Consider the following 20,233-nt stretch of genomic DNA (forward strand, 5'->3'; position numbering starts at 1 on the left):
GAAGAGTGGCCCCCGCTCGCCGCAACTAGAGAAAGCCCACACACAGAAACGAAGACCCAACACAGCTAAAAATAAATAAATAAACAAAAAACTGCTATTTTGAATTCTTTATCAGCTAGATCCTAAAATTTCATGTCTTTGGTTATTGGTGATTATTACCCTTTTTTTTTTTTTTGCGGTACGCGGGCCTCTCACTGTTGTGGCCTCTCCCGTTGCGGAGCACAGGCTCCGGACGTGCAGGCTCAGCGGCCATGGCTCACGGGCCCAGCCGCTTCGTGGCATGTGGGATCTTCCCGGACCGGGGCACGAACCCGCATCCCCTGCATCGGCAGGCGGACTCTCAACCACTGCGCCACCAGGGAAGCCCTGATTATTACCTTTTGGTGATATCATGTTTCCTTGATTCTTCATGTTCCTTGGAGTTTTTGTGTCACTGCTTTCACACATGAAGTAGCAGACACTTCCTCAAAACTTTGCGAATTGCCTTCAGGTGGGAAATATTGTTCATATGTCCTGTTATATCGGGGCTTTTCTCTGACCTTGTGTGGATATACCTGCTCCATGCTTCTTGCTCCCTCTTGTGGCATAATTATTCTTTTATGTCTTGTCTGGTCTTACAGCTCACCAGGATGTCTGCTAGAAACCTCTCTTTTGTTTTTCAGAAGGTAGCACTACAGTTCAAGTTTTTGGTTTCTCCCTTTCACATAGACCCTGGTCAGATGTTTTGAGAGCACTTCTTTTATTGGAGCTTGCTCTTGCCACTGAACTCAGGAGCACATATAAGGAGCTGGCCGGAGAGTGGGGGGAGATGTGAGTCTTGCACTCTGGGCATTGGGGGTGACTGTGGGACTGGTGAGGGGATCATCGGGTGAGGGTTTCCCAGAAGCTCACGGATGGACTTTCCACTGAAGTCTTGAATACAGTCATCAGGAACTATATCCCTTTAATATTGATATTCTTACCTGCTTCTTTCCTGATTTCTTCCCTTCCCCCTTCCCCCAGTCATGGAGGTCCCAGCCTCAAATTTGTTTTGTTTTGTTTTGCTCCAGTAGCATGCTGGAATCTCCCCTCAGCAAGGCTGGAGTTATACAAATTCTGTTTTGTCCTTGGGTGCCTGCTCAAGTCTGTACTCTTCAGGTTTTCCCCAGCCCAACCATGGCCAAGAGGGATTGGGGCAGGTTCACCGGTCCTGCTGATTCCACAGCTCATACAATGGTCTTTCTGCCTATTACTGATGCACAGGTGGATGAGACTCCTCCCAGGTCCCTTGGCATATCTGGATCCCAGAACTCTAACAGAGGGACTTTTGTTCATGGATGGATGCCTAACTAGTTGTTTAAAAGGGGGGACAAAAAGGAATATCTTATGCCACTATGATGCTGACATCACTTGTCCTTGTTATATTCAGAGTTGAGCTCAGTCTCTTTCCCCTATTCCAATAATCTTGACCCCTATTGCAATAGTCTTGAATAAAGTCTTTCTTATCATTTTTGACAAGTGCCAGAATAATTTCTTTTTAATAGTATCTCTCTTCCAACATCTTGCTTGCCTTGTTCCCATTTTTTTATGCTATTGTAAATTGAACTTTTCTCTTTTTTTCTTGGATTTTTCATTGCTCATGTATAGAAATACAGTTGGTTTTTGTATTTTGATCTTGTACAATCTTGTTGAACTCATTTAATAGTTCCTTATGATTTTATGTATATAGGATCATACCATCTGAAAGTAGAGTTTTAATTCTTCCTTTCCAATCTGGATAACTTTCATTTCTTTCTCCTGCCTAATTGCCCTGGCTAGAACCTCCGGTACAGTGTTGAATGAAAGTAGCAAGAGTGGACATCCTTGTCTTATTCCTGATCTTAGGAAGACTTTCACAGTTACGTATGATGTTAGCTGTGGTTCTTTCATAGGTGCCATTTGTCAGGTTCAGGAAGTTCCCTTCTATTTCTTGTTTGTTGAGTTATCATGTAAAGGTGTTGGTTTTTGTCAAGTCCTTTTTTGTATCTATTGAAATGATCATATTGGTTTTTGTCCTTTATTTTATTAAAACATTACAATAATTGACTTTTCAATACTAAATCAACCTTGCATTTCTGAAACAAATGCCACTTCATCATGGTGTATAATCCTTTTTATATATTGCTGGATTCATTTTGCCAGTACTTTACTGAGGACTTCTTATGTCTTTATTCATAAGAGATATTGATCTATTATTTTCTTGTGATACCTTTATCTGGTTTTGATACCAGAGTAATACTGACCTTATAGGATGAGTTGCAAGTATTCCTTTCTCTTCTATTTTTAAAAGAATTTGTAAAAAATTGGTATTAATTCTTCTTGAAATGTTTGGTAGAATTCACCCTTGAAGCCATCTGTGCTTGTGCTTTTCTTTCTGCAAAGTTTAAAAATTACTGATTCAATCTCTTTATTTGTTGTAGCTCTATTCAGATATTCTGTTTCTTCTTGAGTCTGTTTTGGTGGTTTGTGTCTTTCTAGGAATTTATCCATTTCATTTATCTAATATGTTGACATACTCTTGTTCATAGTTCTCTTAGGATCCCTTTCATTTCTATGAATTTGATAGTTATTATTTTAGTAATTTGAGTATTCTCTCTTTTTTTGGTCTGTTTATGCAAATATTTGTCAATTTTGTTGATCTTTTCAAACCTACTTTTGGTTTCATTGATTTTCTCTATTTTTCTTTTATGATCTATATATTTTTTCTGCTCTAATGTTTATTATCTACTTCCCTCTGTTAGCTTTGGATTTAGTTTGCTCTTCTTTTTCCAGTTCCTTAAGATAGAACAATAGGTTATTAATTTGGGATCTTTTGTCTTAGTCAACTTAGAGTACTATAAAAAATTACTATAGACTGGGTGGCTTAAACAACAGAAATTGATATTCTCACGGTTCTGGAGGCTGGAATTCTAAGGTCAGGGTGCCTGTATGGTTGGGCTCTGATGGGAACTCTCTTCCCAGCTTGCAGATGGTGCCTTATCACTGTGTCCTCACATGGCTGGAAGTAAGACAGGGAGCAAGCTCTCTGGTGTTTCTTCTTATAAGGCCACTAATCCCATCATAAGCCTTCATGGCCTCATCTAAATCTAATGATCTCCCAAAGGCCCCATCTCCAAGTACTATCACATTAGGGGTTAGGGCTTCAATATATGAATTTGTGGGGACTCAATTCAGTCTATAACATTTTTCTTCTCTGTAATGTAGGTGTTTGCTGCTATAAATTTCCTTCTATTCACTGCTTTTACTTAATCCCATAAGTTTTCCTTGTTATTGATTTCTAATTTCATTTCATTGTTGAGTGAATCAGCTGAGCTCCCCCTCCCCCAAGCAAGTTTCTAATTTCTGCTCTTTCTCCTGTGTATGGATCACACTTTCCTGTTTCTTTTCATATCATAACTTTTTTTGAAAATTGGACATTTTCAATAATGTAGCAACTCTGGGTACTGATTCCCAACCCCTAGGGTGTATTGTTTGCTGGTTTATTTGTTTAGTGACTTGGCTGCACTTTTTCTTTGAAGTCTATTTCTCCCACAGTGTGCAGCCTCTAATGTCACCTCTCAGAGGGAAGAGCCTTGGGCATGCACACAGTCACCCTGGAATGACACAGCTTTCTTGTTTCTTTTCCTAATCTCCCTATTAAGCCTGCCTCTGTGGTACCTCACCCAGCTGTTAGCCTCCACTAATTGCAGACTAATTGTTCCATTTTTATTTTTCTGACAGTTTCCCATACATAAAGTCCTCCAGTGATCTAATTAGATTTGGGTTCCCTTGTGTTTGAGGCCAGTCTTAGGTATTTGTTCGGACCTCAGGAGGGTTCTTCTTAGCTGACTCTTCCCCCAGGTACTCTCTGTTAAACTTCTAGCTGTCACATGGTTTAGCTTGTTATTCTCATGAAGCTCCCAGCTTCCTGTAACTGCTCATCTCTCAAATCTCCATTGTTTTTGACAGCACCCTTAGGCTTGAACTTCTCCATACTCTGTTCCAAATAAAGTCTGTTCTCTTAGGAAAGCTCTCTGTTCTTAAGTCCTGCCTTTCCCCCTGGGAACAATCTATGAACCACTGTTCTGGAGCTATGGATAGGGACAGTGGACTGCTTCTCTTGGAGTGACACCCTTGCCCTACCAGTGGAGTGCTGGGTAACCCTGGTTTTCTTGGCTTGCCTCTCCCAGTGTGGAACCTCTACTCTATGAGTTACGTCAGGGCAGGGGCACTCAGAGCCCACTATTCTTGGCCTCCACCTGCGGTAGAGCTTCTGCCCTGTGCATGGGGACTAGGTAGATGGAGGAAGCCTCACACCTACCAGTCATGCCATGCTAGAATAGAGCTTCTGCCTTATGGACCTGGGGATGGGGTGAGGTAGGAGGAGAAATGCTGATGAGTTGCTCCTCCTGGGGGCAAAGCATAGCCTTTGAATGGGACCTGAGGGGAAAGAGCACTCCCAGGCTTTATTTGCCAGGAGTAGAGCTTCCATCTCACTGAACTGAAGCATGGAGTAGATCATGTCTCAAATACCATAGACTCTCACTTTTCTTACTAAGAATTCATTGATTTTCTTGTGTAAATGTTTCTTCATTTGCTGTATGCCCTTAGAACATTCACAGTTTTCAGAGACTTTAACTTGTTTTTGTTTGTTTTTATAATTTTTACCAGTTATGGTGGTTTTATTGGAGAGAGGCTCTGTGGAGCTCCTCACACTGCAATTCTGGAAATGTCCAACTCTCATTTATTTTGAAGGTTCTTTTTTGGTTTTTCCTCTCAGATCATACCCTTAATTCAGGTGTTTGCAAACTACAGCCCTTGGATCAAATCTGGCCTCTTTTTCTAAATAAAGTTTCATTGGAACACAGTCATGCCCATTCGTTTATGTATTGTTTATGGCTGACAGAGTTCAGTAATTGCAATTGAGACCATTTGGCCCACAAAGCCTAAAATATTTAGTGTCTGGCCCTTTACAAAAAAACTGACAACACCTACTTTAGTTGATAAGCTTTACTAAAGTCTTTCATTACTTAAAGATATAAGTGCTTCCATAGTAAATATGAGTCGTCAAGAATACCAACAATAATTAAAATCAGATTTGGCTTAAAGGCAAAATTAGTAGATTTGTAATATAAACATGATATTTTTTGTTTTTCCAACATTTTCAGATCTGGTAGCTCAGCGAGGCGAAAGATTGGAATTATTGATAGATAAAACAGAAAATCTCGTGGATTCGGTAAGTATGGGGTATGGTAATATTTTTCCAGGATGTAAACTAGAGAAACCGTGGTTGATGGCTAATATAATAGGGAAATGTCTTAAATTCAATACTTTAGTGGGGTTTTTTTTCCATTCTAACCCCCATTATGTGGCTACGTTGTGATCATGAGGATATCAATGAGGCATAGAAAAAAGCCACAACCCATTAATAGCCATTAAGGAAGCTTTCATTTGGAAAACATACTCAATATAAAGAAACAATTTTTTAAAGCTTTGGATTGATGCCTACATAATTTAGCACCTTAGCTACATATACCAGTCTGTTCTCTGTATATTCGTAAAACACAAAACAAAAGTGCGGGCCAGTTGTGACCCATTGTGGATCCTAAAAATCAGACAGTTCAGTCACTTTCTTGCTTACCGTGACAGCTTGAGCTTTTTTTGTATTAAGCAAGAGGCAGAGATTGATAGGGAAGGATGTGTCCCTGTAACCTACTTATGCTACAATTATGTGTGTCTCTGCATTTTCCATCTGGTTGGTGGATGAGAGTTTTCAGGGAAGATGATACATATACAGTGAATAGAAGAAGGGCAGAGATCAGTTACAATTTGGGTCTATACAATTACAAATTTACATGAAGAGTAGAAATTTACCCCTTGAAACAGATATCAGTGAGTGATCTTGTTCATTCTTACTGACAGGTAGATTGTAGTGGTTAAGAGCACAAGCTCTAGAGTCTGGTTGCCTGGGATTGAATCCCAGCTCTGTCACTCACTAGTTGTGGGACCTTAGGCAAGTTACTTAAACTCTCTATGCCTCAGTCGTCATCATCTGGAAAATGAAGATGAATCTTTTTCATAGTGTTTTGAGGGTTAAAGCACACAATGCATGCAAAATCCCTAACACAGTGTCTGATACATAGTAAGAGCTATTTAAAGGTTTATTGTTATTGTTAGTTTTACAGAGACATCTATTAACGGTAGGTCTTAGGTCTTAGGAGGATAATAGTTTTTTCACCAAAGTACATGGAAATTAGAGGAAGGGTGGCACCATACAGGAAGTTAAGACACCAGGGTTCTATAATGGCTCACTTTGTAACCCGTTGCTTGGGGACAAAGAGAGACAGGTGTCTGATTGTAAATCTGATGACAAGTTTTTTTGTACTTCCAGTCTATCTCTTAGGTATCCTCAGTCCCTGAAGATGACCTTATTTAGCTGGAGTGGCCTGTGTTTGACCAGTACTAGTATAGTCTGCACTTTCCAAAAAAAGCTTTCTTAATTTTGTTGACTACGTCACCCAGATTAACAAAAGGTACTCATTAACTGCTGCCTCTTTTTATGGAGGAATAACGAATACAATAAAGTGCAGCAAATGTGCTACTTTTAATAAGTGTGCAGCTCAGTTATTTTTTTACATATGTTTATACCCATGTAACCACCACCTAGGTCAAGATATAAAACACTATCAGCACCTCAGAAGGCAGCCTCAAGCCCCTTCCAGTTAATAATCCCCAACAGAAGTAACTTTTCTGACTTGTATCACCCTAGATAATGTTTTTCCCGTTCTTAAAATGTATAGAAAAATGGAAACGTATGTTATATATTTGCATCTGTCCCCTTTCACTCACCAGTATGCCTATGAGATTCATCCATGTTGTTGAATGTAGTAATAATTTATTATTTTTTATTGTTTTGTACTACATATTCCATTGTATAAGTCTACCTACCACTATTTATCCATCCTCCTCTGTGGGGCTTTAATTCTGGATTCTCTGTTTTGTTACATTGTTCTCTTTGTCTATCTTTATGCCATTACCACACTGTATTGCTAACTGTAGCTTTATAGAATTCCCTAAGTCCTTCACTCTGTTCTTCACCAGGACTGTCTTCTCCATTTTAGGTCCTTTGCATTTCCGTTTGTGTTTCAGAATAAGCTTGTTATTTTCCATCCTTAAAAAAAATTTGTATCTTTGATTGTGATTGCATTTAACTGATAGGTCAACTTAAGGAGAATTGGTAATCTTGACAGCATTGAGTCTTCCTATCCATAAACTTGGCATATGTCTGCTTTTGCATAGGATTTCTTTAATTTTTCTCACCAGTGCTTTTTAGTTTTTGGTGTACAAGTCTTGCACATATTTTGTGAAATATACCTTTGAGAATTTCATGCTTTTGCATTCTATTTTAAATTTTGTTTTCCAATATTTATTGCTAATTATATAGAAATGAAATTAATTTTTGTATATTGACCTGGTTTGTATCCTTCAACTTTCCAAAATTCACTTATTAGTTCTATGAGCTTATTTGTAGGTGCTTACATTTTATTTCTTTTCCTTGTATTATTGCACTGGCTAGAACCTTCTACACAATAGTGAAGACAAGTTGTGACTGGACATTCTTGAATGAAGCACATCTTATGGGGAAAAATTCAGTATTTTCACAATTATGTTGTTAGCTGTAGATTTTTTAATAGGTACCCTTTATCAGGTGAAAGACGTTCCTTCAATTCCTCATTTCAGAGTTTTATTCATGAATTTTATCAAATATTTTTTCTCTATATATTGAGAAGATTATATGGTTTTTCTCCTTTAATCAGTTAATATGACTGAACCTAACTTACTAAACTAATATTTATTTCTGAATGTTAAACTAACCTTGCATTCCTGCAAGATCATGATACAGTATCCTTTTTATCTAATACCTTATTGGATTTGCTATTGATTTATTCAGAAATTTTGTATCTGTGTTCATGAGGGATGTTAGTCTATAATTTATTTTTCTTTTTGGGCTTTGGTATCAGGGATATACTGGCCCCATCAAACAGGTTGGGAAGTGTTACCTCTCTCTCTCTATCCTCCAAAAGAGTTTAGGTAGTATCGATATTATTTGCTCCTTTGCTCTTTGGAAGGATTCACCAGTGAAGCAGTCTCAGCCTGGAGTTTTCTTTGTGGGAAGGTTTTAAATCTACCATTTTACTATTTGTTTCCTTTTTTTTTTTTTTTAACCATCTGTTCTTTGTTCCCTTCACTCTCTTTTTCTGCCTTCTGTTCCATTAATGAGTACGTCTTAAATTCCATTTTTATTCTGTTTTGTTATTTTGTGATTGCTTTAAGGTTTACAGTATAAGGCTTTAACTTATCATAGTCTACCTCCAAGTGGTATTATCCCACTTCACAAATAGTATGAGAACCTTATAATAGTATACCTCCAATTTTTACCTGGCCTTGGTGCTATTTTTGTCATACTTTTATACACACATATAACCTTCAAAAGAGATTTAAATAATAAGAAAAACATCTTTTCTATTTATCCATATAGTTAATATTTCTCGTAACTCTTCATTCTTTTGTGTGGATCCAGATTTCCATCTGGTGACATTTTCTTTCTGCCTGTAGGATGTCTTTTAAAATTTCTTGTAGTGTAGGTCTGCTAGTAATGAATTCTTTCAGTACTTGTATATCAGAAAAGTCTTTATTTCATTTCCTTTTCTTAAAGATATTTTCACAGAATAGAATTCTATATTATTTTTTTCTTTCAATATTTGAAAGATGTTTCATCACTGTTTTTTATATTGTTTCTGACAAAAATTCCACTGTTGTTTTTACATATATAATTTGTCTTTTTTTCCTCTGGGTGCTTATAAGATTTTTCTATTATTGGTTTTAAGAAATTTGATTATAATATACTTTGGTGTAGTTTTCTTTATGTTTCTTCAGCTCTGGGTTTGTTGAGCTGTGGGTTTGTAGTTTTTATCAAATTATGAAAACAGCTGTTATTTCTTCAAATATTTTTCTGTCCTTCTTTCCTTCCAGGACTCCAGTTATGTGTACATTAAAGCACTTGAAGTTGTCCCACAACTCACTGATGCTCTGTTCGTTTTTTTCAGTCTTTTTTCTTTCTGTGTTTCATTTAGGATAGTTTCTGTTACAGTGTCTTCAAGTTTACTTATCTTTTTATGCTGCAGTTTGTAATCTGTTACTCCCATTTTGTGTATTTTTCATGTCTACAAGTTTGATTTTGATCTTTTTTATGTCTTTCGTGTGTCTCCTTAACATTTGCATGCTTTCCTCTACATTGCTTAATATATAAAGTATATTTATAATTGAAATGTTTATTCCACTTACATGTAATATAAATATTGATAGATTTGAGTTTAAGTAAGCTATGTTGCTCTTTGGTTTTTATTTGCTCTGTCCTCTTTGTTCCTCTTTTTTATTTTGTTTATTCAAATGTTTAAAAAATTGTTTCATTTTATCACCTCTTGGTTTTTCTAACAACCTTATTTAATTATTTATTTATTGATCAATAAATCACAGACCATACAGTTGACCCATTTAAAGTGTACAGTTCAATGGGTTTTGGCATATTACATTATAATTTTTAATTGTGGTGAAATATATACATATAATAAATTTGCCATTTTAACCATTTTAGTGTATAATTCAGTGACATTAATTACATTCACAGTGTTGTGCAGCCATCATCACTATCTATGTCCAAAACTTTGTCATTATGCCAAACAAATTCTGTAACTGTTAACCAATAAGTTCCCATTCCCACTCCCCCCAGCCCCTGGTAACCTCTTATCTACTTTTTGTCTCTATGAATTTGCCTATTCTGGAGATCTATAATTGGAATCCTACAATAATTTGTCCTTTTGTGTCTGGCTTATTTCACTTTGCATCATATTTTCAAGTTTCATCCATGTTGTAGCATGTGTCAGGACTTCATTTCTTTTTATGGCTGAATAATATTCCATTATAGGGATATACCACATTTTATTTATCCATTCATCTGTTGATGGACCGCTGAGTTATTTCCATCTTTGGGCGCTTGTGAATAATTCTGCTATGAACATTGGCATACAAGTATCCATTCAAGTCCCTGCTTTTAGTTCCTTTGGGTATTTACCTAGGAGTGGAATTACTGGGTCATATGGTAATCCTATGTTTAGCTTTTTGAGGGACTACCAAACATTTTTTCATAACTGCCACACCATTTTACATTCCCAACATGTGCAAGTATACCAGTTTTTCCACATCTTCACCAGCACTTGTTATTTTCCATATTTTTCTTATAGCCATCCTGGTGGGTATGAAGTGGTATGTCATTGTGGTTTTGATTTTCATTTCCCTAAGGACTAATGATGTTGATCATCTTTCCGTGTGCTTATTGACAATTTGTATATCTTCTTGGGAGAAATTATTCAAGTCCTTTGCCCATTTTTAGTGCATCATCAGCTGCTAGTGAAACCATCTACATGAAGTGGAGAGGCCATCAGGCTGGTCAGCTTGCCCTTGTCATTCTCACAGGAGTTTTTATATCTTTTTCTTCTTTTCTACTTACATCCACCCCCACCCATCCCCAAGGGAAGCTTTGGTAAGGTGTAACAATTGTTCTTTATAGTTGAACTGGTTTTAAACAGGTGATATGTCAGTGTTCAAATACTGACCTGAGGATTGTGGAGAAATCTTCACCCCAACCTGTTGAATCACATAACTGTATTTAGGTTTATTAGTTTCATTGCTCACTACTTTTTCTTATTCATATTATCTTCCTCCTTCTTGGAGTCTTTATTGTGACTTAGTTTGTGAGTAATTGAAAAGAGTTTGGGCAACTGAGAAGTTCACCAACTATGTACGATTTAGAGGGCACAGTCCCCAAGCCTCCCTCAATTCTGACACCAGCTGCAAGTTTGTTCATTCCCCAAACCATTCTAAGGTTTGATAACTCACTAGAAGGACTCACAGAACTCTATGAAAGCTATTATAGTTATGGTTTTTTACAGGCAAAGGTTACAGATTAAGCTCAGCCAAAAGAAGCAGCACATTGGGTGGAGTTGGAGAGGTAACAAACCCACAGTTTCTGTTGTTCTCTCCCCATGGGCTCATTACTCTCCCAGCATAGATGTGTGATGACATTGTCAACAACGAATTAATCAGTCCATCTAAGAAAGAAATGGAAAATTTTATTTGAGCCAAATTTGAGAATTATAACCAGGGAAGAGAATCTCAGAAAGCTCAGAGAACTGTTCCGCCTGTTAGAAGTCAAGTCACAGTTCTATAAGGCTTTTGAGACAGAGGACTGGACATTAAATGACATATTATTGACACTTACACAATCCAGATCTAAGTGTCACTGTGACCCCTTACAAGATCAAGAAGGAATGTTATCTTTAAGTTGTCTTGTTGGTGCTGGGAGAATGTTGGTCTTTATGGTTGAGCAGGAGTTTTTGCTGATGGGGAAGGTTTGGTCAATGCATAATGCAGATACACAGTGCACATTGTGGGAAGAGAGGAGGCCAAAGGGCAGAGAAAAATTTTTATGTTTAAATTTTTGTCTTGCCATAAAATATGAATTTTATTTCACAAAATACACAGAGCATTGTACAACAAGGAAGCTTGCCCAAGCTTCATTGTTCAGTTTTGTTGTTGTTTTTATTGAAGTATAGTTGATTTACAATGTTGCATTAGTTTCTGGTGTACAGTAAAGTGATTCAGTTATACATACATATATATGTATATATATATATATATATATATATGTATGTATGTATTCTTTTTCACATTCTTTTCCCTTATGGCTTATTATAGGATACTGAACATAGTTCCCTGTGCTATACAGTAGGACCTTGTTATTTCATTTTTCAGTTTTTATTGTGGTTTCATTACATAAGCATGATTGACTGATTGCCTACTTGCTTAATCTGAGTCTCCAGTCTCTAGCTCCTCTAGAGACCCAGAGCCCCTATCCTAAATCATATAGTTGGGCTTTCTAGAGTGAGTAGTCCCTGCACTAAATCACATTGTTACTATTTGGCTAGCCCATGGCCCCCAGAAAAGAAAAGGTTACCTCCCAGGAGCTGAGAGCAAAGGTCAGATCCCTGTTTGGGCAAGGTTAAATTCTTTATGATACAGTACACTTAGTAGGCATTTGAGTTGTTTCCAGTCTTGAGATTAGACAAATAGTGCAGTTAGAAACATTTTTGTATATGTCTTTAGATGAACTTATACATATATCTCTGTTGGGTATATACCTAGGAGTGGAATTGCTGGGCTCTTAGGGATTTTTGTTTGTTTGTTTGTTTTAAACTGCTTGTGTCCTGGTGGGAATCGTTCAGTAGATATTGAGAAATTGATGCTGCAACAGAAAATGGATAACTGAAGGAGTGAAGTTCTTTGGGTTTGGGCCCTCATACGAGTAAATACATATCTTCCTATGGAAATTGAACAGGTTCTTATGGTTCACAATGCCAGGATTATACTGGGCAGAATAGGCAAATGTGTTTGCAGCCAACTAGCTCATGCTTTCTTATTGGAAGCATGAAGATGAAAAGGCTTTTCTGCTATCACGAAGAACTACTTCTAGTGCTCAACATCACATGCATTGCTGTGGTGGAGAAGAAAAAGGAGGGAATCCTTTCCAGTGGGCTCATACTGCTTACCATATATGTGGCAGAGTCCTGCTTTGTGGAACTAGTGATTATGAATGGCCAGTCTCTACCTGTGGAGAGGGAAGGGGTAAAAACCATTGAAACAGAATTTAATGAAAGTAAAAGTTTTGCAGGTATTATTGCAAATCAATCATGTAGTCAATGCCAGGGATCAAACAATTCATGCTTTTTTTTTTCTAGTCTGTCACCTTCAAAACAACCAGCAGAAATCTTGCCCGAGCCATGTGTATGAAGAATCTCAAGCTCACTATCATCATCATCATCATATCAGTCGTAAGTTTTTGTCCTTTTAATATATGGTTTTATTTTTCAATCTCTAAGAAATTAGGTGCTGGAATTCTTTCTCAGTGATTAGCACTCTGAAAAAAAATGATTAGCACTCTGAAATGAGCTACGTATAAATTTTAACGGTGAAACACATGACCAGGGATTAGCTTTCCTATGAAGTTACTGTGTCATAGCGTCCCTACTTAAACCCTGTTTCCCTACTGAGAATTCTTATATGTAAGTAGTCGTTTAAGGCATTCCAGATATTCCTGATTATTTAATGGTTTTCTCACTGCTGAAATGGGACTCTTTTAAACTTACATTTTCTAATTGAGTGAATATTTTCTAATTATATTTCTGTTTTCTAGTTAATTCTGTTTTCTATTCCTTTGTTTCTGTTTTCTCTTTTCTAATTCATCTGTTTTGTTTCTGGCAACCTTGCATAATTTTTAGTAGTTGTAATAGTTTGTCAGTTGATTCTTCTGTGTGCTGTAGATCAGGAGTCAGCAAACTTTCTGTGAGGTCCAAATAGCAAATATTTTAGGCCTTGCAGTTCACATACAGTCTCTGTCACATATTATTTTTTTAAACAACTGTTGAAAAATATAAAAACCATTCTTAGCTCACAGGCAATGGCTGTAGTTTGTTGACTCCTGCTATAGATAAATTATGATACTGTCTATTAATAATCTTAACCTCATCATTTATTTATACACACACACACACATTTCATTTACAAGCAGTGCTGAATAATTGTGGTATCAGTAGGAATCTTTATTTAATTCCTGGTTTTAATTGGAATGCTTCTAATATTTATGAGTGATATTTAATATGAATTCTTGTTACTTTTATTGTGAAGTTAAAGAACATTTTATTTCTAGAGTGCTAAAAGTTTTTTTATCAGGAATAGGCATTTCATTTTAAGAAATGGTATTTCTCTACCCAATGAATTGATAATATAACAACATTTAATAATATATTGAATGACATTAATGAAAGCACTAATAATTAACTATTCTTTCATTTCTGGGATAAGTACTAAGAGGTCATTATGTAGTATTCCTTTTTTTTTTTTTTTTTTGTGGTATGCGGGCCTCTCACTGTTGTGGCCTCTCCCGTTGCGGAGCACAGGCTCCAGACGCGCAGGCTCAGCGGCCACGGCCCATGGGCCCAGCCACTCCGCGGCATGTGGGATCTTCCCGGACCGGGGCACAAACCCGTGTCCCCTGCATCGGCAGGCGGACTCTCAACCACTGCGCCACCAGGGAAGCCTTTAGTATTCTTTTAATGCATGGTGAGTTCAGTTCCCTAATACTTACTTACTTACCCTTGTCTATAAATATAAAGTAGTCTAGGGACTTCCCTGGTGGTCTAGTGGTTAAGACTTTGCCTTCCAATGCAGCTGGTGCAGGTTCAATCCCTGGTTGGGGAGCTAAGATCCCACATGCCTCGTGGCCAAAAAATCCAAAACACAAAATGGAAGCAACATTGTAACAAATTCAATAAAGACTTTAAAAATGGTCCACATCAATATAAACAAAAAAAAATGTAGTCTGTATGCTGTCCTCCTTTTGGAACCCCAATATAAAAAGATATTGGACCTCTTTGAACTATCCTGCATGTCTGGTAACCTTTTTAATATGTTTAAACTCCTTTTTGCAACACATTCTGGGTGAATCGTTCAGCTCACTCTTCCAGCTCTGTTCATTCTGCTATCCAGTTCTTCTTTTTAAAAATTAATTTTTAAATGTTTATTTTTTAAAGCCATGCTTTAAATTTCTAAGAACTTTTATTATTCTTATTTTAACATTATTTTTTCATAGAAGTTGTACTTGTTAACAAATATACTCTCTCCTTGAATTTGTCTGGATATATATTCAGAGATATATCATAGGGAATTAGTTTCTGCAATGGCAAGAGCTGGCTAGGCAAGTCCAAAATCCACAGAGCAGGCTGTCAGGAAGGGCTGGCTGGACCTGAGGGGCAGGAGCAAACCTGTATATACAGGCAGAATATCTTCTTCAAGGAAACCTTGGCTCCACTCTTAAGGCCTTTTAACTGCTTGGATCAGGCTTATTCAGATTATGTAGGATAATCTGCCTTACTTAAAGTCAACTGATTTATGAGCTTTAATCACATCTACAAAATACAGCAACACCTTGATTAGTGTTTGATTGGATACCAGTGCACTTGTAGCCTCCCCAAGTTGACACACAAAACTGACCTCACAGAAATGTAGTTAGTTATGTTTATACGTAATGGGTATATTTTTTAAATTTTATTTCTAATATGGTTAAGTGTTGATAGTTATAACCCACCTCTAAACAAGAGGTCTTTGGAGTCCTCACTAATTTTTAAGAGTGTAAAGAAGTCCTGAACCAAAAGCTCGAGAGCTGCTGCTCTAAGGAGTGGGGGAGGGATGCTTTGCTTTGGGGGTAGTTTGTGCCTGGGCAAAGCAGCATTTCCTCCTCATCCTTTTTTCATTTACAGATGCCCAAAGTTAAGTCCTAGCAGATATCTCTGACTCAGCTCCACTTCTCCTTGACCCCTATTGAAGGTCTTCCACCTTAGACAGCTGGACTTGCCTAACAGAGAAGGGCAGCTATAGCTCTATTAATGTTGTACTGGAAATTGTGCCTTGATTGTTCCCTTGTTCAGGATCCTCAGGTGGCACATTCTTGGCTTCTCAGCTTAGCTTCTTCCTCCTTCTTTGGTCTAGGAATTTAGATTGATTTATAAAGGTAGATTATTATTAAATTCAGATTATATTTACTGATTACTTATTACATGCAGAGTACTGTGCCAACTTGCCAACCCTTTATCAGAAGGTGTTGTCACCTAACATATTGTACTTCAGCTTTAAAAATCCTTATATTTTAGCTGTGGCAAAGAGTCAACTTTCTATCAAATTGGAATATCTGTGTTTATGTGAATATGTTGAGTAGTTTAGCCTATTTATTAATAACCAGAATTTTCTATAACCCCTACCCCCAACATTTGTAGAGAAGTAAGGAAAAACACTTTGCTGACTTTAGGTAGGGAGCATGTAATTCATAATGTATTTTTTTCTAAGTGTGTGAGTAATGAAATCAGTCACTTAGAGATCTTAGAAAGTTGCAATTTAAATCAGAACAAAATGACTGATTTAATGCGAACCTAAATTTTACAATGAATCTATTTTTGGAATGTAGTAATCTGAGCAAGCATATGCCATGCAGAATATCATAATTTAAAATTATAATACCATAATTAAAAAGCTAATACCTCTTTTTTGTTTTTTCAATTTTTAAAGCTTTTTAAAATTGAGATACTTAAAGGAAAATGCACATATCTTAAGCATACAGTTCAATGACAGATTCACACATTTGTGTAACCCATACTTTTATAAGATACAGAGTATTTTCATCCCCAGAAAGATGGTTCATGTCCTTTCTCAGTCAACCCCCACCCCCAGCTGAGTGGCTACCATTGTTCTGATTTCTTTTGCTGTGGACTACTTTTGCCTCTTCTAGGACTTCACGTAACAGAATCATACAGTGTATCCTGTTTTTGAGTCCTAAAACGCTAGTACATCTTTATCAGGACTAGTATTTTTGCTGTGTTACTTATAATTGGGTAATTATAATTATCATTGTAATCCACTGAAAGGTTCATGGCAACATTTTTGCTCATAGGTGTTATAGATGTAGAGTCTACTCATGCTTTTTTAATATTTTTAATCATCCTGATAATGAAAAATTAATCCATGTGCAAAAACCTAAAAATATACTTAATTATAAAATCATACTTAAGGGAATCATGCTAATTTGTGATCTTTATGACAATGATGTTATCAGTAGAGTTGCTTATATAATTCCATTCTGCCTACTTCCCAGTGAAGAGAAACAACCCCACTGCTTTCCCTACCAGAAAAGAAAACAGTGGAATTCAAGTGGATGTGGGTTATATCAGAAAAGATCATTTTAATTCCACTTCTGTGTTTGAAAATACTTGATTAGTGTATTGTATTATTACACAACTCCTACTCTAATGGAACCAATATTTGTTCATCAGTCTTTATATATTATTTAGGAGCCTATGATGGATTCAAGAAAATAAAATTGCCTTCTCTGCCCCTCCCCAGGTATTCATCTATATTATTGTGTCACCACTCTGTGGTGGATTTACGTGGCCAAGCTGTGTGAAGAAATAAAAAAGTTATCATTAACCAAGGATACGAGAGAACAAAGAGTTAAAAGCAATGCGTGTGATTCAAGCCTTTTAATACTGACAGATGGTGTCTGCCAGTCTCTTCAACCCTCTTCTTTCTCTTTTTTTAATATTCTTCTATGCCTCCAGATTTATCTTTGTCCTATCAACCAGTTTATTCCAGTGCACTTCAGACTGAACCATTTATTGCAGCAGTAGCCTTAAAAAGGCATTTTGTTTCTTTGGTTTGTTAACTAGTGTCATCTACTTATAGATACATTTTTGTTTATAACTGCACAAAGCTATCACCAAGGTAGAAACCACCTGTCTTATGAGCTGTCTACTGAAATTATGGATGACCTTTGTGCACACAAAAGTTTAAGAGACAGTATTGCTAACATCTCGTCTTAATGTCTTTTGATTTTGAAGGGTTTTAAGTGCTTGAAAATAAAATACATGGAAAATTGTTGTTATTTGGGGAATTGTAATTAATTGTTGGTGTTTCTAGGAGCCCAAGCAGGTAAAGTATTAAACATTTTATCTTAGTCAGATGGGGAACGTTTTGCTAGCCTGTTAGAAGCAAACAGAATTATCCTTGTCTGCCTATTAACTTTTAGGAAGAAAGTTTTGATCATTCACAAACCTCGCAGAGCTTGATAGCCTCTGTTTCCCCATTGCAGTTGATTTGAGAAGACGGTGGTTTAAATATTGTTGAAGGTTGTGGTTTTTTACATATTCCTTTTTCTTTGGTGGGTATTTAGGGCAATTGTGTAGATAATAGAATGGGTAGTGGAGGGAGTGGGGAGACACATTCCTCTGGCTCACCAAAGAAAAAAAAGAGAACCACAGTGGAAAAGCCCAAACTGAATATAGTCAGCAATCAACTCCAGGGTTTGGGTTTGACTGGTGTTGAATAGTAGTTTGAGCATCCTTTGTGGTTTAGTAAGTTCTTTAATCTGCCTAGTTTTGAAGAATTCTTTTGGGAAACTTGAGAGTAGACAGTATGATACATAGAAACAGTACAAGACATTTTAGCTAACATCCATGTAACTGCAGTGTGAAATAACTGGAGTGTAATCATACTGCTTTGGCTACTCTGGCATCTGTTAGCTAGTGTGTACTTTTGGTGTGTATCTGAAAGGACAGCATTTGCTGCTGTAGATCTAATTGCATTTATTTATCAATAAATGCCAGTAAATGGAAATTATATCACATTTGACTATTTTCCCAATGAAAGAACAAATTGGTCTGTAAAACCTAGTCACCTTTTTAGCCTAATCATGTGCCTTGAATATTTATGTGTCACATAATCTAGCACCTGCCACCTGTTCTTCCATCTATATACCTTTCAATTCATGCTGATTTGTTTATTTGACATATTTTCAACCCCTTGGGACTCTTTTCCTGGTGAACATGTATAGTGAAAATGTTTTTTCAGTCCTCTTTATCAACACTAATGCCTTTTAATTACATCAGCATTTCCTGTTGGAAAACACATTTGTTCCATGAAAACATTTGGCATTCCTTAATAATAATTTCCAAATGTCTTTAATCCAAAGAAAAAGACTTAAAGCTTATTTCCCTTTCTTATACACACCTGAATAAAAATGATGTGCATGTTTTAGGGATAAATTACTTAACCATCCCTTGATCTATTTATGTATAAGAATGCTTTTTAAAGCACATATCTTGTTTTAAATGATGCACAAACTGAAGGCATTAATAAAATTTAAGAGTAATACAATGAGTTGCTTGTTTTAGAGTTTCTTCCTGTAGTCTAATTTCTTCTGATGACATTTTGCCATAGTTTACAGAACAAAAGTATTTTACTTATGCTGAAAATACATTTAAAAGTGTGACCTGGAGCCTTACAGTAAAGAGCTATAGCACTGTCTCAGGTGTATAAAATTTCTTCAAAACCAAAAGACACAAAAGAAGTTAAAAAAGTATGTAAGGCATACCAAAAACAATGAAAGATCATGAAATGACCACACAGCATCTACAGCCATCATCCTGAGACCATGGTTGAGACAGAACAGGAAAAGAACCCCAGGGATTGTAATCCAGTTCAACACAACTGACTGGTTCTGAAATAGATGGCTCAAAGGAAGGCATTTGAGGGTGAGAGAGAATAATTTGTTGGAGCAAAACAGGTTTAGGTAAAGAAAAAAAGAAATAAGAGTGGCAAAGATGAAATGTACAAAAACTGGGCCACAACGAAACAATAATCTGTCACTTTGGGCCTTTGAACCTAGGTAACTGAAGTCAAGAATGGTAGAATATGTTTCTGTACATGATAGAGCAACTCAAAAACAGCCCATTTAACTCTCCCCAGGCCTCATCCAGGTTTCAACTGAAGTGTGCATTCCCTAACCAGACAGAGGGGGAAAAAAGGCTATTTGGTTGTTATGAACAAAGAAAGAAGTGGTAAAAGCTAATTATTTCTCTTTACTTCGAACCCTTGGCCACAAGGTCAAATAGTGTCACAGTCCCTAAGTTTCCTTCAGAATAGATGGATATGGCTTCCATCAGATAATGATTCTTCCTTGCTTAACTCTGCTTTCCCAGCCTCAAGATAGATGAAGAAATTGGGTTGCTTCCCTGGATATCTTAATGAAATTGATATAACAACAGAAATAACAGCCCTAGACCCTCCTACAGTGTTTTACATTAGAAGCAGATCTGTTTCTGACTACTCCATCTTTTAAAAAATAATAAATGGGGTAGAGTGGTGGTGGTGGTGGTGGTTAACCTATGATTCAGTTTGAATTCAATGAGTAAAACAGAGCCAACACAAGTATTACTGAAACAAGGGGTTTAATACTGTCTTCAAGCTTATACAGGTGTATGACAAAGTAGGAAGATAAAGTCTGGAAGGGAGGTGCCAGGGGATCAGAGGAACAGTCCTAAGCATTTCCACTTAAAGTGCTAATGCTGTTGAACAGGTTGGAGCTTGTTGGAAAACCTGAGAATCCCTACACGTCTGTTTGCCAAAATAGGTGTGTGACAAGAGTTGTGTGGAAAAGAAGCCACAGGCTCAGTAAACCTGATGCCAAGTACCCAATTGTGTCCCCAGTTGGTCAGCAGGACCAGTAGTCAAGAGGATG

At 36.8% G+C, this 20,233-nt stretch overlaps 1 protein-coding gene across 1 annotated transcript in view; it reads left to right on the forward strand.

Moving 5' to 3' along the window:
• Positions 1-17,955, forward strand: part of VAMP7 (vesicle associated membrane protein 7) — a 66,139-nt gene extending 48,184 nt beyond the window's left edge. The window contains exons 6-8 of the mRNA XM_029244201.1: positions 5,166-5,233; positions 12,852-12,944; positions 17,062-17,955. Coding sequence (XP_029100034.1) covers positions 5,166-5,233; positions 12,852-12,944; positions 17,062-17,130 — 230 coding nt within the window. The 3' untranslated portion in view covers positions 17,131-17,955. The remainder of the gene's footprint in view (positions 1-5,165; positions 5,234-12,851; positions 12,945-17,061) is intronic.
• The last annotated feature ends 2,278 nt before the right edge of the window (positions 17,956-20,233 follow it).

This window comes from Monodon monoceros, unplaced genomic scaffold, assembly GCF_005190385.1.
Source record: "Monodon monoceros isolate NGI ecotype Baffin Bay Population unplaced genomic scaffold, NGI_Narwhal_1 Super_Scaffold_3, whole genome shotgun sequence".
Taxonomy (NCBI): Eukaryota; Metazoa; Chordata; class Mammalia; order Artiodactyla; family Monodontidae; genus Monodon; species Monodon monoceros.